General features: G+C 43.1%; 1 protein-coding gene across 5 annotated transcripts in view; it reads right to left on the bottom strand.

The window, feature by feature from the left end:
- CLPB (ClpB family mitochondrial disaggregase) overlaps positions 1–27,596 on the bottom strand; it is a 142,055-nt gene that overhangs the window by 28,983 nt on the left and 85,476 nt on the right. For all 5 annotated transcript variants that reach the window (XM_072794466.1, XM_072794468.1, XM_072794467.1 and 2 more), the window contains one exon: positions 8,045–8,142. In XM_072794466.1, the coding sequence (XP_072650567.1) occupies positions 8,045–8,142 (98 nt within the window). The remainder of the gene's footprint in view (positions 1–8,044; positions 8,143–27,596) is intronic.

Raw genomic sequence — 27,596 nt, forward strand, 5'->3', positions numbered from 1 at the left:
TATGCCCCATCCTCCTAAATGTGACCTCAACTCGCATCACAGCATTTCTGCCATGCTCTGAAGCTAGAATGGCAGAAAGGACTAGGTAGGAAAGTCACCAAAGGGACTAGGGGGCAACAGATAGGATTAATGTTAGGGGATGATGGTAATGGTTGCCCAGGAGGTCCAATAAAGCTGGGGGAGAGAGGCACTCAAAGGACTTGAAAATTTCCTGAACTAACTCATAAAGTATACATCCTAGGAGAGGAAGTTAGGGAACAGTATGTGTCAGTTCTATTATACTTGGTGTCCATTAATTATGTCAGCATCCTGGACTCCATTCTCCTCTCTTCCAGTCCATCCACCTTGCAGCCAGAATGATGTTTTAATATGTAAATCAGGTCATGTCACTCTGCAAATAGCTAGGCTGATCCAAAGACTGGTAAGAGAAGATTAAGAGGGGCAAGGACTGGCTCAAGTGAGAAGATGAGTTGTGTTCTCTGCATCATATCAGAAGGCATAGGATGCTGATTATCCTGTAACTGGTGATGTTCACTTTGATCACTTGGTTAAGGTGTTCTGTACCAGGTTTCTCCATTACAATTTTCCCCTTGGTAATTAATAAGTATCTTGTGGGATGAAGATCTGAGCCTATTTAAATAATCCTGTTACTCCTCAAACTCCTACTCACTAGTTTTAGCATCGATTGCTAAGTCTCACCTGATTGGGGACCAGCTGCTGTAATCCTCATGGCCCTAAGAAGTTCAGAATATCTCCTCCTCCACTGTACAGAGATGAAGTAAATTAAAACAAGATTCCCCTGGTAGCAAGTAATAGAGACAGAATGCTAACCCTTGCAGTCTGGCTCCAGAGCTTGCACTTGCCACCCTGGAGGTAAGAAAAAGATCTGTTCTCTGCCTCAGGGAGTTCAAAGTCTGTTTAGGGAGATGAGATTTAAAACACAAATCTCCTATTCCTACACGGGGGCTATTAGCATAGGGCTACTTAATGATTTTACTGAAAATAAACACCAGAAGTTGTTCTTGCCAGAAATGCATAACCTGAATGTGATCATAAGGAAACATTAGACAAGCCCAAATTGAGGGACATTTTATAAAATAATCTGTTTGTATTCATTAAATGTCAAGATCATGAAAGACAAGGAAAAACTGAGGAACCATTCTAGTCTAAAGGAGACTACTAAAGAGACATGAAACTAAATCCAACTTGGGATCCAGAATTCTCTTTTCTTGTAAAGATAATTATTGGGACAACTGGTGAAATGTGAGTAACATCTATAGAGTAGTTAATATCAATATTAATACTCTGCTTTTGAGGACTGTACTGAGGTAAGAAAAAGTCCTTGTTTTTTTTAGAAAACACAACTATTTAGGGGTAGGTAAAGGGGCATCATGTGTGTTATTCTTAAATAGTTCAGAAAAAATTGTGTATCTCTCTATATACAATATTTACATACATCGTAAAGCAAATGTGATAAAATCTTAACAAAAGGTAATGTGGGTGAAGGGTTTACAGAATTCTTTGCACTATTTTTGAAATTACATAAAAATTAAAATAAATCAGGATAATCCTTACCTTTGGGGGATGAGTAGTGACTGGAAGTATAAAATGGGTTTCTGAGTGTAATGGTCTGTTTCTTGATCAGATGTGTTTAGTTTGTGAAGATACAGTGAGCTATATACTTACGATATGTGTACCTTATGAAGTGCATTTCAATAAATTTTTATAAAGTTAAAAACAAAAGAGAAAGCAAAAGTTTGTCCCCATAAAGCTCTGTGTCTGGCCCACAGTAAACCTGCAGTGAAGGTCAGATGGTACTGTCCTCCATATAGGGTGTAGGGCCAAGCACAGGGCTAGGCATGCAACATGTTGGCACTTGAAATGAGACGCAGCAGGGAGAAGGCTGGGCAAGATGGGGAAGGAGTATCACTTTGTTCTAAGACAGGAGTAAGAGAAGCCTCTTACCCTCCTGTGTACCTCACTCCTGCTCTCCTAGAGGGCTTTCCTCGGCTCTGATGGGAGCACCCAGGCTTGCAGCCCAGAATGCAGGCCCAGGGGAGCATTGCATCCCCAGCTACCCCTGAAGCAAATGAAAAAATATAGATATAGGAAATGTGCTTGTGATTCTGTCACTGGGATATGCAAATAAAATATATATGATAGGCCTATCTGCCTAATATTCCTGCCAATTCATTCTCTGGGTGTGATTAAAATGAGCAATAAATTCCTCGTGAGTCTCGGTGGAATGAGGCTCCGGCAGTAGAGATGCAGGCTGGCACCAGCACGTCCCCCTCAGCGGAATATTCATCATGGAATAGCTCCCCATATTTTTGTTTTATCTGCCATCATGTGCACAGAGATATATTTCTACCTCTCTCCTTCATCTCTTAGTTAAAACATGAAATGGTCTAAGCTTTAAGTATTAAACTCTCCATGTATTGAAATCCTTCAAATTGAGATCACAAGCTACTTTCTCTATGAAGCCTGCCCTGCTCACTCTGTCTGAAGGTGATCCATGCTTTCTTGGAGCCCCACAAACTCTCTGCAGACCCCTCCTAATGTACAAATCAGTTTGTGGCTATCAGAGCTAAGAGTGCCTGCTTCTCTCCCATCCTCCTCTTCTATATGGCCAACTCAGAGGACAGGGGCTGGGCTTCACCTACCTCTGAATCTTTCCAAGGACCTAGAGACCCTTCTGCACAGAGAATACTGAGAAACTGAGCAAACTGGCAGTAAGGAGAAAATCATTTAGGCTAGTTAAGGTGACAGAGATTTTTAGACAAGTAACAAGTTTTAAAAGGCAGGATGAAATTAAGAATTAGGGGACGTCTAGGTGGCTCAGTGGTTGAGCGTCTGCCTTCAGCTCAGGGCGTGATCCTGGAGTCCTGGGATCGAGTCCCACATTGGGCTCCATGCATGGAGCCTGCTTCTCCTCTCTCTGCCTGTGTCTCTGCCTTTCTCTCTGTGTCTCTTGTGAATAAACAAAATCGTTTTTAAAAAAAGAAATTAAAAATTAGGCTTATGGATGACTTGAAAATGGGAAAACAATCAAGAAATAATATTAACTGGGGCACCTGGCTGGCTCAGTTGGAAAAGCATGGGACTCTTGACCTCAGGGTCATGAGTTCAAGCCCAACACTGGGTGTACAGATTACTAAAAAAAAAAAAAAAAAAAAAAAAAAAAAAAAAGTAAAAATCCAGATTCCAAATATGGAACTAGGAAATATAAATGTCTGACAGGTCAGCATCTAATAGGATTGGGGGTCTGTGCTGGAGAATCCACACTTCCAATCTCTAAGAGGTCACATTTTTAATAAATTCTTGGGTTGTCAAAATAAAAAATGGCTGCCAGTGTGAAATCAATCGGGTTAAAAAAAGAGGCCATCTATATATAGATAGATAAATTCCAGAAAAGACAAATATTATATTATAGAAGGAAATCCTCTCATTCATATCCCAATAGTTACTTATAACAACTTGATTTTCTGTAAGTCATTTGCTTTCTTTCCTTCAGCTTCAGTTTTTCCATCTGTAAAATGGGGGTAATAAGAGCTGCTTCAAGGATTTGTTATAAGATTAGAAAAAAACAGATACCTGGCATAGTACCTAGATGTACTCAATAAAAGACACCTACTATTATTATAAATAAATAAAAATATTAATAGTGATTATGTATAGATAGTAGGGCAAGAATGTTTTTGAGATTCTTTTTTGTGTGTGTGTATATTTATTGGAGTTCAATTTGCCAACATATAGTGTAACACCCAGTGCTCATGCCGTCAAGTGCCCCCCTCAGTGCCCATCACCCAGTCACTCCAGCAGACCAATTGACATGTTCTCCAGTGAGCCTGCCTTGATCTTCCCAGGCAGGATCTGAAGTCACCTCTGGATTTCCAGAGCTTCTGGGCTTCCTTGAGACTATGACTCAGTGATGTTAGGCTTCACTTGCCTGTCTCCTCATCAGACAGTAAGCTCCCTGAGTGTTTCATCCACTTGTCTTCTTACCTAGCCTAGACCATGGCACACAGATGTTATTCATAAAATGTACTGAATTATTTAAATTTCTTCAGTTTACTTTCCAGATATTCTATAATGAGACACAGGAATTTTATACTGATACATTTTCCATAATGAGCCCATATTTGACTACAGGGTGGTAGGTGAAGGTAGCTGGGTAGCAGGGGGATGCTGGACAGATAGAAGGGGAGCAAGGTAAGATCAGAGCTGCAGTCACCCATGTCTAGACAAAGAGCCAGGAGATGAGGTCTCAGGCTGGAGCCTTAGCACTCTCCAGGCCTGAGTCAGGTTACAGATGTAGGGCATGAACTCAGCAGCAGCTGCTGCTTACTTACTGTCAAGAAGGACAGACCAGATCTAAAGCAGTGTTCTTCCTATGAAACTCTGCCTCACGAGTTTGAAGGGGTAGTTTTGTTTTGTGTTTTTCAGCTTAGAGGAAAAAAGCAGAGCAGAAAGAGTGGGTGACAAGTAGATGCTGGGCAACTGGGAGAAAGACAATGCTACAGATATCCAAGGAGAACTGAGGGGTGACGGGACAGCAGAGCAATCAGGTGGAGATACTTAATGCACAGCTGGGACATTCCAGACCAGATGAAAGGATCAAGTGCAGAGAGGTGACAAGAGAGAAATAATCTTCTCCATGGAAAGGTGACAGAACCCCGGGCTGTCTCTAAGTGGTCTACCGGCCTCTAAAGGCAGCCCCTTATACTATGTGACAGCTTTGTTAGGGAGCCCCTTCCCTACAGGTACCACCAAGCCTGGCTCTGTCCCAGCTTGGCCTCTGAATCTCCTCCCCCTCACAGCCATTCCTGTACCTATGTGTGGTCTCTCCTCTCTGGGCCAGAAGTTCCTACTGCCTTTGGCTTTTTCTATGGCACATTTTCTCTTGCCCCTTTAGCTGCCCTACTCTGCACAGATTCTGAGAGCTCTGTGTCTACTTTGATGATAATATCTGCAACCGCCCTCTGTGGTCCAGAAGGGTCTGACTGGAATAGAGGGATGCAACCACCATTTATTCACTCGGGCCCTAGCCTTGTACTAACATGGCCAACGTTAAGCCACTTCTTAGGCAGCAAAATTTTGTTAAGTGTTCCTCAGCAGCCCTAACCCCTCCACGTATGCTGGCACTAAGAGGTCTGCCTTATGTCATACCACCTGACACACCATGGGTTCTCCTGGCCAAGTCCAGGGTGTACTCTCATGGAATGATAGGAGAGCAGTCCTGGAGGTTAGTGAAACATGTTCAGGGATTTCCTTAAGACATCTGAGGAAACTGATTTGACCTCTAGGGCTGCTCCTAGGGGTGGAAAATCTGAACAGAGAGGAGAGAAGTGCTTGCTCTCTAGGAACTTTCACTCTTGCTGTCCCAAGCACTCAGGATGTGCTGTGAAATCCCATCTCCCTTTCTACCCCCTCTTCTCTGGAGGAAACCACTGCAAGACAGTTACTAAGGATCCCAGGGAAACAAAGTATATGGTTAATGCTGGTTGCCAGATATTTCTAGTTCTCCCCCTTCTGGGCACATGACAAGATTATTCTTCTTGGCCTCTTGTGACTGGGTGTGAACAAGGATTAGTTCTGTCCAGTGTGATTGGAAGTAAAGGGTCTTCTAGAATGAGCATTTAACTACAGATGCAAGACCCTCCAGAGCATTCTTTTCCCTCTGGCCAGCAACCTGCAACATCCCAGAAGGTGGCTGCAATGCCAGTCTGGTCTCTGAGGGCCTATAATGAACAGAGGCTCTATCACTGACACATGATGGACAGGCTTCATGAGGCCAAAAGGAAATCTTTACCATTTTACACCATCAAAATTCTGCGTTGTTACAACATAGATGATTATATACTGAATGGAACCTTAGAAACCATATTGTGCAATGTCTTCATTTCACAGAGGTAACCTGAGCTTCAGTGAAGGGAAATGCTAGGCCTACATCACCCAGTCAGTGAGTGGTGGAGCTGGGACCACAAATCATGTCTTGTCTGTCTCAGTCCAGTGACCTAAGTGCTCTTTTTCAAGACAGAATATTTGCCACTAGGTGGGACCTGTCTCACTGAATCATCTCAAAGGATTTCAGCCAACGTGCCAAAAGAGACTCCATGATGAAGGAAAGAGCATAAGACTGAGAATCAGAAACTAAGTCTTCCATCTTTTCACGTAGATGGCATTGAAGGTGAAAGAAGCCCCTGCTCCTCCCAAAGCCAAAGCCAAAGCCAAAGCCAAGGCTTTTAAGGCCAAGAGAGTGGTGCTTAAAGGCATCCATGGACGCCTTTAAGATCTGCATGTCACTTACATTCTGACAGCCCACAACATTGTATCTCCAAAGGCAGCCCAAATATCCTCCAAAGAGTATCCTCAGGAGAAACAGGCTTGACCATTATGCCATCATCAACTTCCCCCTGACTACTGAGTCAGCCATGAAGAAAATAGAAGACAACGACACACTTGTGTTCATTGTGGGTGTCAAGCCCAATAAGTGCCAAATCAAACAGGCTGTGAAGAAGCTCTATGACACTGATGTGCCAAGGTCAACATCCTGATCAGGCCCAGTGGAGAGAAGAAGGCATATGTTCGACTGGCTCCTGAGTCTGATGCTTTGGATGTTGCCAACAAAACAGGGATCATCTAAACTGAGGCTAGCTGGCTAAATCTAAATTTTTTCACCATATGAAGAAAAACAAACAAACAAAAATAGAAACTAAGTCAGGGGCACCTGGGTGGCTCAGTGGTTGAGCGTCTGCCTTTGGCTCATGTTGTGATCCTGGGGTCCTGCGACTGAGGACATCAGGTGCTTCTCTCTCTGCCTATGTTTCTGCCTCTCTCTCTCTGTGTTGCTCATGAATTAAAAAAAAAAAAAATCTTAACAAAAGAAACCAAGTCTTTCAGTTCTAGTCCTAACACCAAACCTACTACGTGACCTTGTATTCAAATCTATTAGTTTCGGTTTTGACACTAATGCACTTTGGGACCAAAGGCAAGCCATGTCATATCCCTGGGCTTTTTGTTGGCATGTTCAGCTGTGTGTTTTTGTTGTATCTGTGTGTATTTATGTCTGTATAACACATCGGTGTGTATATAACACAACTTTGTGTTATGTAGTGTGGGTAGTACATATCTGCACATGTGTACATCTATGTGCAGGAACCCTGATACCCTCACCCCTGTGTCAAAGAGAACTAAGGATTGTCTTCTCAGAGTAGCTTGACATGTTTTTCATACCATTCTACAATCTCTTAGGGTAAGAGTCCACTGATTTAGGCTTCAGATATTTAAAACATGTGCCTCACAGAAGAGCCTCCACAGAGGCTGCCCAGGAGAGAAGGGCTAGGCCAGGTGGGTGTAGCTCTGGTCCACCTCTCCTTCAACCACAATAGCTTTGTTTTCTTCTTAGATGTTCAGACTTTGGTAAGATTTCCCACTATTGTACTTGATGATTGCTGAAGTCCCTGGTAGCTCTGAGATTTGTGATTCTAGTTCTTGGATTCTGCCAACTAGTTCCTGAGTGATAGCTCAGTAGCTGGGAAGAGCAGAAGGTAGCTTGCTTTTAGGGAGTTCAAAAGTTTGGTTGAGAAGATCAAATTAAGATGGAGATTTTTTTGGCTCAAGCTGTACCATGCTCTCTGGAGTATGTGTGGAGGAGATGGATCAAGGAATGGTTTTAGAAGGAGTGATGATGGGAAAAGATTGCTTGCTAAGGTTACAGAATATGTGAGGCCCAGGGTAACATTACTTGGGCTAAAGATTTTGTCTATCCCTGGACCTATGAAAAGAAACTAGAAGGCCCACCACCTCAAAAACTGAATTTGAAGACAAGTCCTCAGAAGTCAGAAGTGTCTCAGGCCTCTGCCTGGTCATGATAGGGGCAGCTTCCTATTCTTGATGAGGCTGGGGGCTGGATTTGTATTTAAACAGACAATAATCACCTAAGGAGAAGTGGCTTTGGTGTGGAGCCAGACATAATTTGATGAGTGAAAGATTAAATGCAGCACGGAGTACCCATAGGCCTTCTCCTTTCTATGAGACTTACCTTTGCCTCAGAAGTCCTCAGAAGCTTCATCACCTCCCCTTCTCGGGCATAATCCAAGGGTGTGTGTCCCATTTCATTCCTCTGCAGGGGGTTGGCTCCTGGCAGGAAGAGAAGTAGTCAAAGGCTCTATCAGTGGTCATCAATGTGGCCTCAGCCTTCCCTCAGAAGTGACCTGGGCCCTGATTTCAGAGCAAGGCATTCCCATGGAAAGAGGGAGCAACAAAACCCTAAGAGATTGCAGAATGGTGTGAAAAACATGTTAAGCTACTCTGAGAGGGCAGTCCTTAGTTCTTTCTGACACAGAGGTCAGGGTATTGGGGTTCCTACACTTACACATACACATGTGCAAATACGTACTACCCACACTACTACATACACAAAATTATGTTATATACACACAGGTGTGTTATACAGACACGAGTATGCACACATATAACAAATACACACAGCTGAACATGCTAACAAATACCAAATAAAATACCGAATACATAGATTAATATATCCTACCACCAAAGCATTAGTTATTAAAATGCCTATATTATCAAGCTTACTTGCATAGAGGTGAATATTCATTTATAAAATCACATAAAAGAGTTCCTTTCTAAAACACAGAATATCCAAAAAAAAAAAAAAGTAAAACAGCCCCCTTTTTTCTGCTCTCTGGTCCTCTGTCTCTCCTTTAATGCTCTCTTATCTCTGGTATTTCCTGCTTTCAGAGTTAGCTGAGTGCTCTGGAAGGGAGTGAGCATCACCAGGAGCCTGGCTTTGGCAGCCCCAAGGTCTGATGCCCTTACCAATGATACCTGTTGTTAAGTGTGAGCATGTGGGCAGGTGTTTCTTCCAATCATTAATACCTGTGATTTGAGAACAAAGAACTTGAAATATGATAAAAGGAAGGGGCTTGCCAGGCCATACATCTACCTTCTTTTTAAGTTCTGGCAGCTCACAAGCCTGTATAAAGTGTCTACTTGGTGCAATGTCTTGGCAGATATGGAGGAAAGGCTCCTCTGATCTCCACATTGTCAGAATCTCCTTCCCGAAGCCCAGGTCTGAACATCTCATTGTCCTCTTCAAAAACTGTCCATTCAATTTGGCAAACCTTGAATTTGTAGGGCTTGAGACACAGAGGAATCAGGTCCGGCCTGGTCCCCAAGGCACTTCTCTCAAAGCAGGGAGATTGAAACATAAGAAAGCTGTGCCTTGAACACAGTTCATGCTCAAGAATTACATATTAAACAGAATATTCCTAGACCTTCTTTCTTGCTAAAGAAGTACTGTCTAGAAGTAAAGAAGGGTTAAGACTCAGTCCCTGCCATAAAAGTATAGTGGGCTGGCTGCGAACACTAAATTTGCAGGCAAATGCACACAGCATGGGGCCTGGCTCAAGGTGGATGGCTGGCTACTGTTTGATGCTGGACTATAAAAGTCAGCATTTCTCAATCCTAGGCTGTGGAAACATTTGTTCCATGATATAAAACTACTCCTACTGAAGCTCTTGGCTACTTAAAGGTCTATAAATTTATCAACAATTGTAAGGATTTATTAAGCATTTAAATGTGGCTGTCTGCCTGGGCTGCCGAGGAATAGGTGTGGGAGGAGGAGGGAGTGGGACAGAGAGTAAGAAGTATGATCCAGACCAAGGACACTTAATATCAGTGAGAAAAATTATACATGATCCTATTTTCTAATAGGAATTTGAAATATTTATATTCTTTTTTTATTGATATATAATTCACATACCATAAAATTCAAAAATTTTAAAGTGTATTATTCAGTGGTTTTGTTTTTTTAAGATTTTATTTATTTATTTGAGAGAGAGAGAGAGAGAGAGAGAGAGAGAGAAAGTGCATATAAGCAGTGGGGAGAGGCAGAGGGAGAAGCAGAGTCCTGGTTGAGCAGGGAGCCCAATGCGGCACTTGGTCCCAGGATGCAGATGCTCAACTGACTGAGCCACCCAGGTGTCCAATTCAGTGATTTTAAATATACTTACAGGGTTGTACAACTGTCACCACTGATTTGAGATCATTTTCATAATCTCAAAAAGAAATCCCATAACCATTATCACAGACACCCCCTATCCCCCCAACCCCAACAACCATTAGTCTACTTTCTGTTCCTATAGATTGCCTATACCTGACATTTCATGTAAATGGAAACATACAATGTATGGTCTTTCCTGTCTGTCTGCTTTCATTTAGCATGTTCTCAAGGTTCATCAATGTTGTAGTAGGTGTCATTCATGCTGCCACATGAAAGCAGGAAAGCAGCAGTTCTTTTCATGGATGAATAAAGCTCCATTCTGTGGACAGGCCACATTTTGTTTAGCCATTCCTCAGTGGATGGACATTTGGGTTATTTCTCCCTTTGGCTACTGTGAATAATGCTGCTATGAATGTGTGTGTACAAGTCTTTGCATAGATGTGTTTTCAAGTCTCTTGGCTATAAATCTAGGAGTGGTGATAAAAGCGGCTGCTAGTATTTACTGAGCACTGGCTATGTGCCAGACACTGTGCTCTGTTCTTCATGTACACTGTATCACTTAATCCTTGCAACCACTGTTAAGAGGTAGGAATTAAAATCCCCATGCTACAGACATGAAAACTGGGGCCCAGGAAAATGAAATAACTAGCCCAAGGTCACAAAGCTAATTATCTGCTTGGACCAGGAGTCAAACCCTTCGTTAGATTTTCTCAACTCCAATTCTCCACACTTCCACATGGCAGCCATGATATACCCCTGCTGAAATTTCCTTCCCGGGCTTTTCACCACTTACAGGATAAAGTGCCACCTCCCTGGTAAGGAGGGTGTCTGTGCTCTTCCTAACTAGTAGGCAAGTCCTTAAGGGCTCCGTTGCAACCTCATTTTTTCAATTCTATTGGCAGTGACTGGATGTTTTGTATCTGCAGGGCTCTGTATGCAGGATGATGGGAGACTGGCAAAGCCAAGGAATAGTCTTCTATTTTTATTTCTTGACCACTCTGTAGCAACTGATACCTTGGCTACTCTTTGCTTTGAGTTTTATAAAAATAAAACTCAGGTTATAAAAATGGTTTTATAACCATTTTTTCAGGTTTTCCTCACACCCCTATGACGATGTTTTGTGCAGACTCCACTTCCTGTCTTTAAGATCCGGTATTACCTAGGGTTGGTGTCAAGGCACAATTCCAGCTTTCCAGAAGCTAATGGGGATGAGTTGATCAAACAACTACAACTCAGGCCAAATGTGTCACTGTGCGGAAGGAGGAACAGACAGTACTGTGGGGTGCAGGAAGGAGCGGAGTGCTAAGGGGCTTGTTCACTGGTCTGGCCTTACCAGCCCTCACTGTTGGTGCTCAACAGTGAGGGGCTTACAAGGGCTGCGGCCAGTGGCAGATGGCACCCTCCCCTCCCCCCAAGTTCCTAGATAGTGGCTAGGGTTGAAAAAGAGCTACAGTTCAGCAGTGCAAAGGCCTTTCTTAGGCAGCCTCAAGGGGAACGAACTCTGTTGCTAGATATGAATTGGAATAAAAGGTGGATCTATAAGGAGAGATCTATAGAAGGTAAAGAGGAGCAACAAGGAAAAGAGAAATGGAAGAGAAGGGGAAGGCAGAGAGGAGGGAAGGTCAGAGAGGAAGATAGTGGGAGAAAGAACCAAGGGTGAGATTAGCTGCGTCAAACAAGTGCTGTCAGTGATCTATATTTGCTTACAGAATGAAAAATGTGTGCCATAAACATTGGCCACTGAGTAATTTCTAGTAGGAGTCGTGTCACTTCTCATAAAGGATGGGATGGGGACAGGTAAGACATCTGTGCACCTGTGCCAGCCAGCATAGGGATGCTTTTTAGCGGTGTCCCGGCCCATCTCTAGCTCAGGAAGCTCTTAGTCAGTCCCCACCCCAGCCACTCCTGAGGGGGGAAGCCAGCTGGTTTCCCCAAGGTTCTGGAGCCTCGGGGCAGCACTTCTGCTCTCACTTTAGGAAGGCTGAGGTGGGGGCACCATGGGAAATGTCCATCTAATATCAGTCCTCCAGCCCCCCCCCCAACACACACCCTTGCTCTGATGCTGACTTGACTAATTGCTGTAATAATTGATAGAACCTGACTTCTACAACTGATCGATTTCACCTCCACGACCAACGGCCACAAACCATTATACTCCAATAAATAACCACACTGGGTCTCACCCCCCTGCCCTCTCCAGGGGCATCAGGATGGCCCGTGCCCTGGCCTGACCTCCCCTTGTCTCCCACCCAGGGCCCCTCTGGGCCCCTCCGGGCCGAGCAGCTGGTCTAGAGGGTCAGGCCTCTGGGAGCAAGTGACAGGGCCGAATGGAGGTGGGGAGTGCTAATCGCAGGCCATCCGTCACCTCCCACTGGCTGTCTGGGGCTGGGGCCAACACCTGGAGCACCCCAGGCAGTATAGTGCAGGACCCCTCCTCTCCTCTCCATGCTCCAGATTAGTGTGTCCCAGCTTATAATATTTGATAAATAGCAGACTGGCTTCCTGGCAGCACTGCTGCGGCTGTGCCTGCCCGCTACAGCTGTGGAAGGTCACTCATTGGGGAAATATGTTTCTGTCAGTGGTATTGAAAAAAGTTTAGTGGAGTGACAGGCCTCAATTTTTCAAATTTTATTAACTCCATCCTCTTAACCATTTGTCTTGAATTCCTTCAGATTCTGGGGGATCTGTCAATAGGGCTTGGGTCAGGAAAGTAAGGTGTGTGTGTGGGGGGGGGGGGGGCGTGCTATGGGCTGGTTCTGGCTGGTACCAGTGGCTGGCGTGGGTCTCATCATCTAAAGCAGTGGAAGTGGTGTTGGTAGGACAGGAGGCTGGTCCGCTAGGACCTAGGGAACCCACTGCTCTTCTCTGGCATAGTGCCTGCCTTTGGTTTGACACAGTCATAGATTTTCTGAGTGGAAAAACACCTTAATGGTGAGCTCTTCCAATTCCCTAAGAAGAGACTCCCCTCTACTACATCAAAAACAGGTGGTCACCCTTGTCCCTCTGAATGTGCCCAGAACCTAGCCCTAAGCTCATGGCTCTCCAAGAGGTTCCCCCACCCCCACCCCACTAAACCGAGGGTAGAACTTGGTTTCATATGAGGTCCAGCCTCTCCCCCCAACCCCACTCCCACCCTGGTCTTCCTGCAAACACTTGTTCATCGTCAAAGACCTAGTCCAAGCTTCTCCAAGAAGGTTTCTCTCCCGTCCCAGGTTTGGTACCATCGTTTGTGCACCCACAGGCCCTTCTGCTCCTACCTTTCTGATCATCCCACATGAAAACTGTCTGTCTGCATCCAAGACTGAGAGCTCTCTTAGAAGTCGGGGACCATGTCTAATTCACTGCTATATCCTTGCTACCCAGCACAGGGCCTGGCAGAGAACAGGTTTCAATAATATATATCAAATGAACGGACTTCTTTCTGGGGACTGTCTTCTGAGGCCACACAAAACATGGCTGCTCTTCCTGCTTCAGAAGAGCCCTCTGACAGCAAGTGTGTGATCATGTCCCTGGTCCTGTAGGCCAAAGCTCCTAGTCTCTTTTCTGGTCCCAGACACCTCTCTGAAAAATTAGATCAAGTTAGGCCCCAACACCCTCTTGGCTCTGGGCAGGAAGTGGGGAGGAAGTGGTTGGATAGACTGGCTCACTTGCCCTTCCCTGGGAGAGGGCTGAAATTAGGGTGGAAGGGGAGGCCTGTTACTCCCTCTTCCCTTCTCACTACCCAATCTGGCCCTCTACTTACCTCTGTGAATATCAAAGAAGATAATGCTAGTTTAAGAGGGCTTTAAAAAACACAACAGTAACTGCCCTATACAAATGTGTTAAGCTGTATTATCAATAATATTGACATGCTCATATACTCCCCACTGCCCCTTGCAGTTCTTTTAGCTATACTAGCCTTCTAGTGATCTAGGTCTACCACCACTGACTTTCCATGACTCATCCCTTCCCCTACATGTAGGTGGCTCCCAGCCCTCTAAAAGAACACTGAGGGGACACCTGGGTGGCTCAATGGTTGAGTGTCTGCCTTTGGCTCAGGTTGTGATCCTGGGATCAAGTCCCACATTGGGCTCACTGCAGGAAGCCTGCTTCTCCATCTGCCTATGTCTCTGTCTCTGTCTCTCTCTCATGAATAAATAAATAAAATCTTAAAAAAAAGAAAAAAGAAAAAAGAAAAAAGAAAAAAGAGCACTGGGTGGGGGAGCTTGCAGGAGTGGGAGTTACCATTCCCTGGTAGTGTGATCCAGGACACCTGCTTCACTTCTCTGGTGGTAACTGATTGCTGTCCTTGCCAACCTCTAGAGGTTTTGTCTGGACTGAGTAAAATTAAAAGCTTGAAAATGGGGGAAAAAAAAGACCATACAATGTTCTCTGTAATAATGTCCATATTCACTCTTCCTTCTATTTTTACTGATAGCTCCTTTACCACCTTCATCTATTTCACTATTTCAACAGTCTGTTTACTATCTCCAATTAGAAGTTTTTTGTTGAATAGAAGGAATATTTTCCCCATAATCAGAGATGTCTGTCAGTGTACAGCAATCTATTCTTTCTGGTTTTGAGAGTTCCCTACCAAGGAAGCATTCCTAGAAATACAGAATGATCACATGAGAGAAGCTACACACCTTCCCTGTCTTCACACTGTTGTTTGGGCCACTCTTCACCTCTGAAACCCCATTCCTTGTCTCCCTGACCATCTAGATCCTACCCTTCCTTTAAGGTCCCTCCCTCTGGGAAGCCTTTACCACCCTCTTGCTCTCAATGCTCTTCATCTGTCCATGGGCTTCTGTTGTCTTCCCAACACCCTCCCTTTCCTGGGGGCCCCATCCCTGTTTAGTCATCACAGCTAGTATGTATGTAGCTCCTCAGGTCACAGACAAACCAGTTCTCCTCTATTCCCTGAGACTGAAGGTGAGAGATAAGAGACCTGTCCAGTATGCTGTAGGAGGCTGAGTGGAACCAGGAAGAGCCCCAGTTACGACATCTTGTCCTGAGCCATTTCCATAAACCACTGAGCATTCTCAAGATATGTACACACACATACCTGCGCACCTCTAGATATGCCACCCTGGTAACCAACAACCTTTACTCAGCACTCACTACATGCCATACCCTGTGCTGACTCCTTCCATGTATTTCAGGTTTTTTTTTTTTTTTTTTTTTTTTAACATTCAGCCACACACACACACACACACACACACAGGCAGGAGAAGCAGGCTCCCTACAGGGAGCCTGATGTGGAACTCAATCCCAGGACCCCAGGATCACAACCTGAGCTGAAGGCAGAAGTTCAACCACTGAGCCACCAAGGTGTCCCTCCATGTATTTCATTTTAAAGATTTATTTATTTATTCATGAGAGACACAGACTGAGAGAGAGAGGTAGAGACACAGGCAGAGGGAGAAGCAGGCTCCTTGCAGGGAGCCTGATGTGGAACTTGATCCGAGATCCCAGGATCATCACCTGAGCCGAAGGCAGGTGTCCAACTGCTGAGCCACCCAGGTGTCCCCATGTATTTCATTCTTTTTTTTTTTTTTTTCATGTATTTAATTCTTAACAACAATTTGAAGAAAGCAGAAAAGGTATCGTTTCCCATTTTCCAGATGATTTAACAGAGTCTGGCAGAAGAGCAGGATGAAAAGAGATAAGCTAACATTTTTTGGGTATAAGCCTTTGTACACAGTGTCTGAATTATTCATCATACAAAGACTCAGAGAAAACAGGCTCAGAGAGTTGAAATAATTTGCCCAAGGTCACCCAGCAGACAAAGAGTAGAGCTGGAATTTAAAGCAGAGATTTATTATGTGATTTTCTCTTTTGTATGTGTTTCCAATTTTACATAATCAGTTTTTTTGTTATTGTTTTTTAAAGAAGCCAGGTCTGGTTTTCCACCACATAGTGCTACCCTCCAAAGTTCTGATGACTAAAAACAGGAAAAAAAAATCTCTCTTCTTTCCTTCTAGTGTGCTGAGATGCTCCCAAACCAAAATATGGGGCGGGGGGGGGGGGGGGGCGGGTTTACAGGTAGGTTTCAGACAGACAGCGCTTTGTAGAAAGGGTATAAAATGGGGTTCCTTTTCCTCTCATTTAGGGCTTTCCCATATGAGGACCAGAGGAGTAGTAACCCACATTAAATGATAAATGACATCCTAGAAGGTCATCTACAAGTCCTAACTCCTCAATGGACACAGTTGGTTGGGATCCTTTGCCTTTAGTGAGGGAGATATCTAGAGTTCAGGGAACAGAGACTTACTGCCTCATGACTGGATCCAGCCATTCCATTAAAACCTACTGAGCACTGATGCTGGGGACACAGTAGAATCAGATCAGTTCTTGCCTTTGGGCAGAATCCAGACTGATGGGAGACAGACAGGGAGACAAAAAGTAATGATGCAGTGTGGTGGAGGCAGATAAGGAGATGAGGATGATGACTCCCTTTCCCCCACTACAAGGGTGTAGCTGCGGTAAATGGGAAACCACAGCATAGAAGAAGCAGCAGTAGAAGAGCAGAGATGTTGCACTGAGAAAGCACTAAGGGGAAAAAAGACTGGAGAAGCCTGGGGAAGGGAAGGTTGGAGCCCAAGATGGTCATGGAGATTGTGAGTGGGAGACTGAGAGACCCGGGCCTTCCAGTCCAAGGCTCTTTCCACCTGTCAGTCTTGGAACCTACCCCTAAGCTTTCAATTTCAACTAACCAGAAAGAACTGGAACACATGGAGCTGTCACTATTCTCTTTGGTAGCAAACCCCCCTTTTCCCACCACTTAGACCCTCTATTCTGCAAAGCCCAGCTCCATTTCCCCTGCCCAGAAACTTTCCCAGACCACTCTAGCCTATGTGGACCACTTTTCCCTTTGATCCCCTAGAGCACTTAACTGATCACACACTTTTCACACACATTATATCTCGTCTCCAGAATCAGATGTATTACTAAAGGGATGCCCTGTGAATGCCTAAAAACGGAAGTGGTAATGATTGCCAGTCAATGAGGATAGGGTCGCAGAAACCAAGTCATGCCAGACTAACCTCATTTCCTTTCTTCATCAGGATTATCTGTTTGCTCAATCAAGTACAGTCAGGGCAAATGTGGACTTCACCAGACATTTGAGGGATATCTCAGGACAACCTAAGGACATGATGGAGAATTGTGGCTGGGTGCTAGTATAGCATGGAAGGTTACTGGTGAGTGGTGGACTAACCAGATCCAAGGGGAATGGCATGACTAATAGATCATAGGTGACCTGGAAGGAAGTTCTGAGCGGCAGCAAATAGGCTTGGTCTTGTTTAGTATGTTTATCCTCAACACAGATATCTTAGGGATGGTCTGTTTATAAAATCTGCAGGCATCAGATTAGGGTGGGAAGAGCCAGATACACCCAGGGAAAAGAGCTGAAACAATGAGATGAAAAGTAATGGAGATAGGGGCAGCCTGGGTGGCTCAGCGGTTTAGCGGTTTAGAGCCGCCTTCAGCCCAGGGTGTGATCCTGGAGACCCAGGATCAAGTGCCACATCGGGTTCCCTGTATGGAACCTACTTTTCCCTCTGTGTCTCTGCCTCTCTCTCTCTGTCTCTCTCATGAATAAATAAATAAATAAAATCTTTAAAAAAAAGTAATGGAGATAAATGGGAAGTCATGGGTTTTCAAAGACAAAGTAGAGATGGTTCTGGGGAGTGTGATCAAAATAGGAAAGAGTTGGGCGCCTAGCTGGCTCAACACGTGACTCTTGACCTCTAGGTTGTGAGTTCAAGCCTCACATCAGGTGTAGAGATTACTAAAAAAAATAAATAAACAAAAAAAAAAATAGGAAAGGGTTGGGAAGCCACATGAGCATAATGAGTTAAAGAACGGGAGGCTCAGGCTAGAGAAAAGATAGTTCAGAAGAACATATGTGCATCTTTAGGTACTGGAAGGGCCAGCAGTAGAACAGGGATTAGATTCATTCTACATAAACCCCATGGTAAAATTAAGACCCTTGGAAGATTTTTGTTGAATAAGGGAAATTTCTAACCAGCACCCAAAGATAGATTCTGAGCAGTCTCAGGAACAAATGAGTTCTCCAGCCCTGGAAGTGTTTAAACACTGAGTGGATGACCATTTGGTAGGTCTACTACCTATGCCTCACCTTTCGGAGGTTTCTTTTAAGACTAATTGTTAATTTGTGTTTATTCATTCAGAGATACTTTCTGAGAACCTTTTATGTGTCTGGCATCAAGCTAGGTGTTAGGCATACAAAGGTGAATAAGACGACACTGTCTCAGCTTCTACAGAGCTCCTAGTCCTACTAGGAGAAGACAGCTAAGTTTATTTCAAGAGTATCTTGTGCCTTGATTACAGGCCTCAGCACAGGGTAGGCTGGCTTTAGCTTAGATTAAACCAAAGAGATCCTGTGGAAATTCAAACACAGATTTGATTACTAAAGGCCATAGCTTAATCAAGCCAAATCACTTGCTTAAACCAACTACTGGCTGTGGGAACAGAAGTGTACAGTGAAACACAATTCATGAATTTTTGTACATGATATTTTTCTCTTAGAGTCTGAGATCTGGTCTTTGGCTGGGACTTGTTTATGTACCTACAGATTGTCTTACAAGTGGCTGTGATGTCAGGGTGAAGTGATTTAGCCAGCAGGGCTACCCAACTCTCCATTTCTTACCCACCCTATGGGGACTGCTTCAGCACAGACATAAACATGCTCCTGCCGTTACCTTATTGCACTCGTCACATGGGGAGGCTAGAAGGCTTGATTCAGGGATATGATTGGATTTTAAATCCCAGTCTCACAGGATTTTAATTACTGGTCTGGGGCAGCAGGGATAGGCGCTGGCTGCCTTTGGATGGAGGAGGTCGATACGCCACTCCACAACATATTGAGCCACAATGCCTGCAGACTCTATTGCTCTATTTAATCATCTTTTGCAAAATTTACAGTGGAACAGGAGGGATCAATACAGAATTTATCACATTCTCTTGTAAATATGAGCCAGGAAAGAGTTCTAGGCAGTTTGTTACTGAGTGGGAGGGAACATGTCTGTGTACAGCTGGGTATTAGGAGAGGAGACAAAATCCATACTTCTTGGCATAAGCTACAGACGCTCAGCCAGACCCTCTTAAGCCTGAAAGCAAGTTCAAAGGGAATAACATGGATTCATTCATTCATTCATTCATTCAATCAACCAACATTCCAGAATACCTATTTCATATGCCAGACCCTGTAAAGGCTCTGGCATACAGACTCGTAATTCTGCTCCTGAGAGCATACACAGAGATATATCACAATGGCTGTGCTACTTATACTTACTAGTAAGCGGTGGAACTTGTACAAGTTACTTAACAGTGCCTTTGTTTGTAGATATGGAAGATACAGTTAATAAGAGTATCAAATTCACAGTTATTTTAATTATTAAAAGAGATAAAAGCCTTAGTACAGAACTCAGTACACAGAAAGAACTCAATAAATGCTAGCTATTGTTACAACAATTACCATTAATAGGCATTCTTTCTTACAATGCATCTCACCATCATTTATTGCAGAGATGGGGTCTATTGCAGAGATGGGGTATTGTACAGGAAGCCAGCCACCCCCATCTCTTTAGCAGACAGAAGAGAGACTGGGGTGGCCTTCCACAGGTCAGACATTTGGCCAGGGCTCCTGGCAGCACAATGGGGCAGGGGGTAGAGGGTGTATGAGGAAGAGATACATGTTGAAGCTCTGTTTTTTAAAGCTTCGATTGTAATCTTTGAAACAATAAAATAGCCTCCTAAAATTGCTGTGGGGGAATAGACTGAGAAGTGATATACTTTATGTGCGCAAGCCAGGGAAAGTTATACAGAAGAGAGATAGAGTTGGTTCTTAAAGACTAAATAGGAGTCTATAGGTAGAGAAGCAGGGAAAGGGCATCCCAGGCAAAGAAAATAGATGTGTAAAGGTTTGGAGGCAGCAAAGATTCTAGGCTACGGAGGTAGAACTTGAATGGGCCTGTGGTAGTAATAGTTCCTGTCTCCCCAGACCAGCCTGGCTGCAGGGGACCCTGGAAGGCCGACCAAGCTCTGGCCCCAATCCCGAAGCAAACCATCATCCCCAGGCCTCTTGGAGATAGGGTGGCAAAAGATTCATGGGGCACTGCAGGAAGACTTGTAGGCAGGTTAAACATCTGGGGTTATCTTCCAGGCATGGGGAATTGCTGAAGGTTTTCAAACAGAGGAATGCTAGGGTTTGCAGGGTAGAGGCTGGTTTGAAGAGGAACCTGGAGGTAGGGAGACCAACAAGAAGACTCTTATGGTAGGCCAAGTGAGAGTGATAAAGTCTAAACTAGGGTAGTGAGGACAGAGGAGAGAAGATGGACTTGAGAGAAAATTCTCAGACAGACAGGGCTTGTTGGGAAGTGTAAAAAAAGTCATCAGATTTACTTATACTACTTTGTTGTTTGGTGACCAGTAGTTGATGCTGCCCGTCACCAAAGAGGGACTATGGAAGAGTCTGAGGGGGGTTGGGTTTGGATACATTGAATATGAGATGTCTACAGAATATTAAGCATCAGCAGAGCTACTGGAGATATGAAAATGCCTGGCTTGTTGTAAGGCAAATACGTAGGCCAGTCTGGTTAGAAAAGAAGTGTTACAATTGCATGGATATAAATGTTCAAACAGAATTCATATACAGAGTTAGGTGGGAAAAAGGGCAAAAGCAAAAGCTCCTGCCAAGGATTTCTGCTCAATGCAACCTAAGGTAGGGGTTTTCTAGAGAAGAGATAATGTTTCTGGGTAGCATGTGACACAGGCACTGGAAGTATGAGGATCTTCAGCTCATTTTCATTTTGGGCAAGTTTCCTGGAAGTTGTGGGCTCTCAGGAGGCCAGCCTCACTTCTCTCTACCCACAAACCAGCACAGACTACCCCCAGAGGTGATAGCAGGCTCTGTGCCCAGAAAGCAGCTGGGAGCAACTGTCATGGGAGGAAATGACTCTGGATAAAGCAGAGTTCAAAGTGCACATAATAAGAGCCTGGGTCCCTGGGCTTCTGCATTCCCCCCACCCCCTCCCACAAATGACAGCTGAGACCAAAGCAGCCAAGCCTGGGGTCTGGGCTGAATTTAGCAGTCATAATTATACTGCTGACGTCTGGGGCAGAGCCACAGTCTCTGCAGAAGGCAGCAGCTTTTGTTCATGCACTAAAAACACATCATCTTCAAACATGCTAATCGCATGTCTGCTTCTGTCTAACAATGAAGGGAGGCTGAGGAGAGGGCACACAATGCCCACACATCTGGCTAATTCAGTTATAAGGCCAATCAATCTTGATGGGTTGTCCATAAAACATCAACTACCCCAAAGGACTGACCTGACCAGATGTTTAAGCTTTTGCTGACCAATCCCAGCCTAATGTCCATAGCAGAGAAGAGGGGTTATCAAGAGATGGCTTATGCTGCAACTCACATGTTTATTCCCAAAGCTAAGTAAAGCCTTCTGCTTGGATGAGAGCTATCAGTACATTAAAGTGGTGGCTGAGCCAGGCTTACTGAAATGAAGTTTAACTGACCTTGAACAACACAGGTTTGAAATGTGCAGGTCACTTACATATGGATTTATTTTGATAAGTACAGTAGTACTATGAATGTGTTTTCTCCTCCTTATGATTTTTAAAATGACATTTTTGCTCTAGCTTACATTATTGCAGTAATACAGTATATAACACCTATAACATACGAAATGTGTGTTAATCAACTGTTTATGTTATTGGTCATTCTTCTGATCAACAGCAGGCTATTAGTAATTAAGTTTTGGGAGAGTCAAAAGTTACAAGCAGATTTGCACTTGCATGGAGCCCTTAACCACTGCATTGTTCAAGGGCCAACTGTACACTCAGATACACAGGGAAGATACACCTTCAGGAAGGCAGGAGGCCTTCTTTACAGGTGGCATTGAGAACACTTGCAAAAACAGAACCCAGTGAAATATTTTTGCTAATTGTACTTCCCAGTAGGGAGAGAATCAGGAGTGTGGGGGTGAGTATCTTTATGATATTAAATGCTACAGGCTCCAGTCCTGGGCTCAGGAACCATTCATCTGCTGACGTCTGCTTTTCAACCCATCAAGGCTGAAGGAATTGCTCATCTCCCTCATAAAATTGTGGCCTTTTTTTTTTTTTTTTTTTTAAATCAGAAGTCACTGCCAACAAGGACTCTCTCAGTTTATGCTCCTTCCTTTATGGCCAACCCCAGTCACCAGGCAACAGCCACCAAAAATAAAAGTGGAAGGGCAGTGGGGAGATTAGGAGGAAGGAGAGGGCAGGGAATAGATTTGCAGTCTATACCAAGAGGAACATTTTTGACTCAGAGCTTCCAGCTGGTGCTAATGATTCCATTTCCCTCAAGAGGACTTTTCTCTAATTAATTCTAAGGACTTCACCAAGATTATTTCAGTTGAGGCTACATGACAAACCAGAAAGATGGACTTCGGAAAAGAAACTTTTCAGAATGTGGTAATAGAGAATCACATATTTAAAATGAGGTCCTTGTTGAGACTGTGGCTAGAATAGTAGCTGGCACACAGTAGGAGCTTAATATTTACTAACTGAATAATTACACTCTAGTTATGATGCAGTTGGGCTACATCCTTCAATTTCTATTTGTCAGGAAAGGCATCCTATAATCCAGTCCCTGCAAATAATGCTAGACAAAATCACAGAGATCAGGAGAATCTTCTCTTAGCCTAAATGAACAGGGATGAAGCAGTGTTGGAAGACAGAGGTATGGACCTCATCACAGCCAACAACTCTTTTTTCTTCCTCATGGTTATAGTAACCAATGCTGCTGACCAATCCTGCAATTCTTTCAACCTTAATTTTCATGATACATAATACCCATGACTTTATCTGCCTATGGAGGTTCCTGTTCACTCTTTTGTTCCAAGTTACAGGTGACACCGGAGGTTAAGTCCTCAGTTCATGATCCTTTCTCTGTAGGCACTCTCATTTAAGAAACAGTTCCAACTGGCACAGCTTTAACTATCCCAGTAGTTCACAATCCTGGTTGTATATCAGAATTATACAGGAAGTGTTAAAAACATATCAATCTAAGGTGGAAGAAAATATCTGCAATATATATCACAGATAAAGGGCTAACACCCTTAACATATAAAAACAAAGACCAAAAGTCCTATAGAAAAATGGGCAAAAGACATGAATAGACAATTTACAAAAGCAGATATAAAATGGCTCTTAAACATATGAAATGATGTTCAGCTCACTCATAACAGAAGAATCAAACTAAAACTATGCTGAGAGAGGTGGGGCAAGATGGTGGAAGAGTAGGGTCCCCGAGTCACCTGTCCCCACCAAGTTACCTAGATAAATTTCAAATCATCCTGAAAACCTACGAATTCAGCCTGAGATTTAAAGAGAGAACAACTGGAATGCTACAGTGAGAAGAGTTTGCGCTTCTATCAAGTACAACTTGTTTTTGGCCACTCTGCACTGAGCAAAATGACTAGAAGGAAAACCTCACCTCAGAAAGAATCAGAAACAGTCCTCTCTCCCAGAGTTACAAAATTTGGATTACAATTCAATGTCAGAAAGCCAACTCGGAAGCACAATTATAAAGCTACTACTGGTGGCTCTAGAAAAAAGCATAAAGGACTCAAGAGACTTCATGACTGCAGAATTTAGTTCTAATCAGGCAGAAATTAAAAATCAATTAAATGAGATGCAATCCAAACTGGAGGTCCTAACGACGAGGGTTAACGAGGTAGAAGAACGAGGGAGTGACATAGAAGTTGAAGGCAAGGAAGGAAACGGAGGAAAAAAGAGAAAAACAATCAAAAGATCATGAGAATAGGATAAGGGAAATAAATGACAGCCTCAGAAGGAAAAATCTACATTTAATTGGGGTTCCAGAGGGCGCCAAAAGGGACAGAGGTCTAGAAAGTGTATTTGAACAAATCATAGCTGAGAACTTCCCTAACTTGGGAATGGAAACAGGCATTCAGATCCAGGAGATAGAGAGATTCCCTCCTAAAATCAATAAAAACTGCTCAACACCTTGGCATTTAATAGTGAAACTTGCAAATTCCAAAGATAAAGAGAAGATCCTTAAAGCAGCAAGAGACAAGAAATCCCTAACCTTTATGGGGAGAAGCATTAGGATAACAGCAGACTTCTTCACAGAGACCTGGCAGGCCAGAAAGGCCTGGCAGGATATATTCAGGGTCCTAAATGAGAAGAACATGCAGCCAAGAATATTTTATCCAGCAAGGCTCTCATTCAGAATAGGAGAGATAAAGAGCTTCCAAGATAGGCAGAAACTGAAAGAATATGTGACCACCAAACCAGCTCTGCAAGAAATATTAAGAGGGACTGTGTAAAAGAAAGAGGAAGTCCAAAGAAACAATCCACAAAAACAGGGACTAAACAGGTATCATAATGACACTAAATTCATATCTTTCAATAGTAACTCTGAACGTGAATGGGCTTAATGACCCCATCAAAAGGTGCAGGGTTTCAGACTGCATAAAAACGCAAGACCCATCTATTTGCTGTCTACAAGAGACTCATCTTAGACATAAGGACACCTACAGCCTGAAAATAAAAGGTTGGAGAACCATTTACCATTCAAACGGTCCTCAAAGAAAGCAGGGGTAGCCATCCTTATATCAGATAAATTAAAGTTTATCCCAAAGACTGTAGTAAGAGATGAAGAGGGACACTATATCATACTTCAAGGATCTATCTAACAAGAGGACCTAACAATCATGAATATTTATGCCCCGAATGTGGGAGCTGCCAAGTATATCAATTAATAACCAAAGTTAAGACATATTTAGATAATAATACACTTATACTTGGTGACTTGAATATAGCGCTTTCTATAATTGACAAACTAAAATATGCTGAGATACTATCACGTATCAGATTGGCAAAAACTTAAAAGCTAAACAATACACTCTGTTGGAGAGGTTGTGAGAAAAATAAGTACTTTCATACGTTGCTAACAAGAATGCAAAATGGTACAACTTCTGTGGAGGAGAAATGCACAGTATCAAACTAAAGGACATATGTATCTACCCTTTGACCCAGCAATACCACTTCTAGGGCTTTACTGTAAAGACATACCCCCCACAATCCCAAATAGACATGCAAGAGGTTATTCATTTAGCATTATGAATAACTCAAAAATACTGGAGACCTCAATGTCCAAGCATAGAGTATATAGTACATATACACAATGGAATACTATGCAGCTATAAAAAAGATTAAGAGAGGGATACCTGGGTGGCTCAGCGGTTGAGTGTCTTTGGTTCAGGGCGTGATCCTGGTCCCAGGATCGAGTCCCACATCGGGCTTCCTGCAAGGAGCCTGCTTCTCCCTCTGCCTGTGTTTCTGCCTCTCTTCATGTGTCTCTCATGAATAAATAAAATAAAATCTTAAAAAATAAAAAATGAGAAAGATATCTGGGAACTGATACTGAGTAATTTCTAGGAAATACGGTTATGCAAAAAAAGCAAACTGCAGGAGAGTATATATTGGGTATTATTTTTTGTGTAGGAAAAAAGGGCAAATTTAAAAATACATATAATTTGCTTATACAAGGAAACATAACATAAGGGCTCCCTGAGAGGAGCAGAAAAGGGGAAAAAGGGATACAGGAGAGAGTTTCACTTCTCTGAGTGTATCTTTCTATATAGCTCAAACAACAAAATTAATACAAAAACAGGTAGGGGAGATAAACCCTAAAACTGAAAGTGAATTGAAAAATTAACCCAACTATATTTCACATGAGTAACGCACATACTGAAGGGGAAAAAATACCACCAAGTAACTTATGAATCTAGTATTCGACTATATACTCTTAGCCTTGGATGGAGTAGGTATGAGAACTGCAAGTAAATCCTGATCTGAACTCTGTTTAGTAGGTCTGTTTTCTATAGTGGTATGGGTAAGGCAAGGCTGAAGCCTTCTTAGATGTATCACAGGAGTAAGAAAATGAGCAACTGTATCAGTTTGGAGCTAGCATTCTCCTACAGAAGAAGGGGTGTACAAATAAGAAATGTGTAAAGACAAGGAAGAACCTTGCAGGGATGGACTGGAATGAGAGGTAGTGGCATTCAAGATTTCAAAAATATGTACATACATATGTGTCTATATATGTATATGCACGTGTATGTATCTTGTGATGGATATGTAAGCACATGTGTATATAACAATATATATTTCATGGTCCTATAAACAGAAGGGGTAATAAGCAAACTAGGTACTCAGGTTTCAGTCTCTAATATCATTGCTCACTAAAAAGTCTCAGGGCTCCTCAGAGAAATGGCTGATTCCAGGGCAGCAGCAAGGTGGATATAAGACTGAAACATCTTGTGATGCCAGGAGATATGGAAATGCTACCAAAAAAAAAAAAAAAAATTGAGGTATGCCACACTGGCTAAATCTGAGACAATTTTAGCACATTAGCACCAACATAACTAAGAATGGTAATGAGTTACAGAACAATTATAGTATCCATGAGCACATTTTCACAATTAGATAGATATATGGGGGAGAAAGGGTTTTTGTTTACCACAGGATGCCAAGTGCTGAATGGTCAATGTGGAGTAACTGCTGGAGTTGGGAAAGTTATAAAATATTAATTTTGTAACCACTGTGTGAAGACTGGTTCAGGAAAGAGTTATCAATGGAAGAGGAGCAAGATATCTGCATGGTCAAAACTGTCTATCTGCAGACTGCTTATTAATTTCAAGGGAAAAAGTAATAAATACAGAGTGGAGAAACGGCAATACTTGGGTTGGTGATGGGGTGGGAGTAAGATCTTTTGCTGCAGACTCTTGGATTTTGTACTGTGTACAAGTATTAACTATTCAAGAATAGGAAGAAAAATAAAACATAAAATATCTCTGAGAGTGTGGCAGGCAGAATAATGGCCCCCCAATGATGTCCACATTCTAATCGTTGGAACCTGTGAATGAGCTAAATCACTCGGCAAAGAGGAATAAGGTTGTAGATAGAATTAAGGTTGTTAATCAGCTGACTCTGAGAAGGGAAGATTACCCTGGTTACCCAGGTGGATCCAAAGTAATCACAAGAGTCCTTAAAAGTGAAAGAGGGAGGCAGAAGACTCAATGTCAGTGTGAAAAAGGAGAAAGACTAATTGATCACTACCAGCTTGAAGACATGGGGGGGGGGGGGGACTGTGAGACAAGGAATGTGGGCAGCCTCCAGAAGCTGGAAAAGGCAAGAAAACAGATTCTGAGTCTCCAAAAAAGAATGTACTGCTGACATCTTACTTTTAGTCCAGAGAGACCCATTCCAGACTCCTCTCCAGAGCTTTAAGATAATAAACTTGAGTTGTTTTAAGCCACTAAGGTTTTGATAATCTATTTACAGCAGCAATAAGAAGAATACTAAGACAAGTTACGGTGGTTGCCTCTGAGGAGGAGGACCAGGAATGCTCAAGGGAGACCTCTTTTCTACTAAATATCCTCTGGTACCACTTGAAATTTGTATCTTTTACATTTTTTAAAGTAAAAATCACTGTTGGGGCACCTGGGTAGCTCAGGCGGTTGAGCATCTGACTCTT

The sequence above is a fragment of the Canis lupus genome, chromosome 23 (genome assembly GCF_048164855.1).
Source record: "Canis lupus baileyi chromosome 23, mCanLup2.hap1, whole genome shotgun sequence".
NCBI lineage: Eukaryota > Metazoa > Chordata > Mammalia > Carnivora > Canidae > Canis > Canis lupus.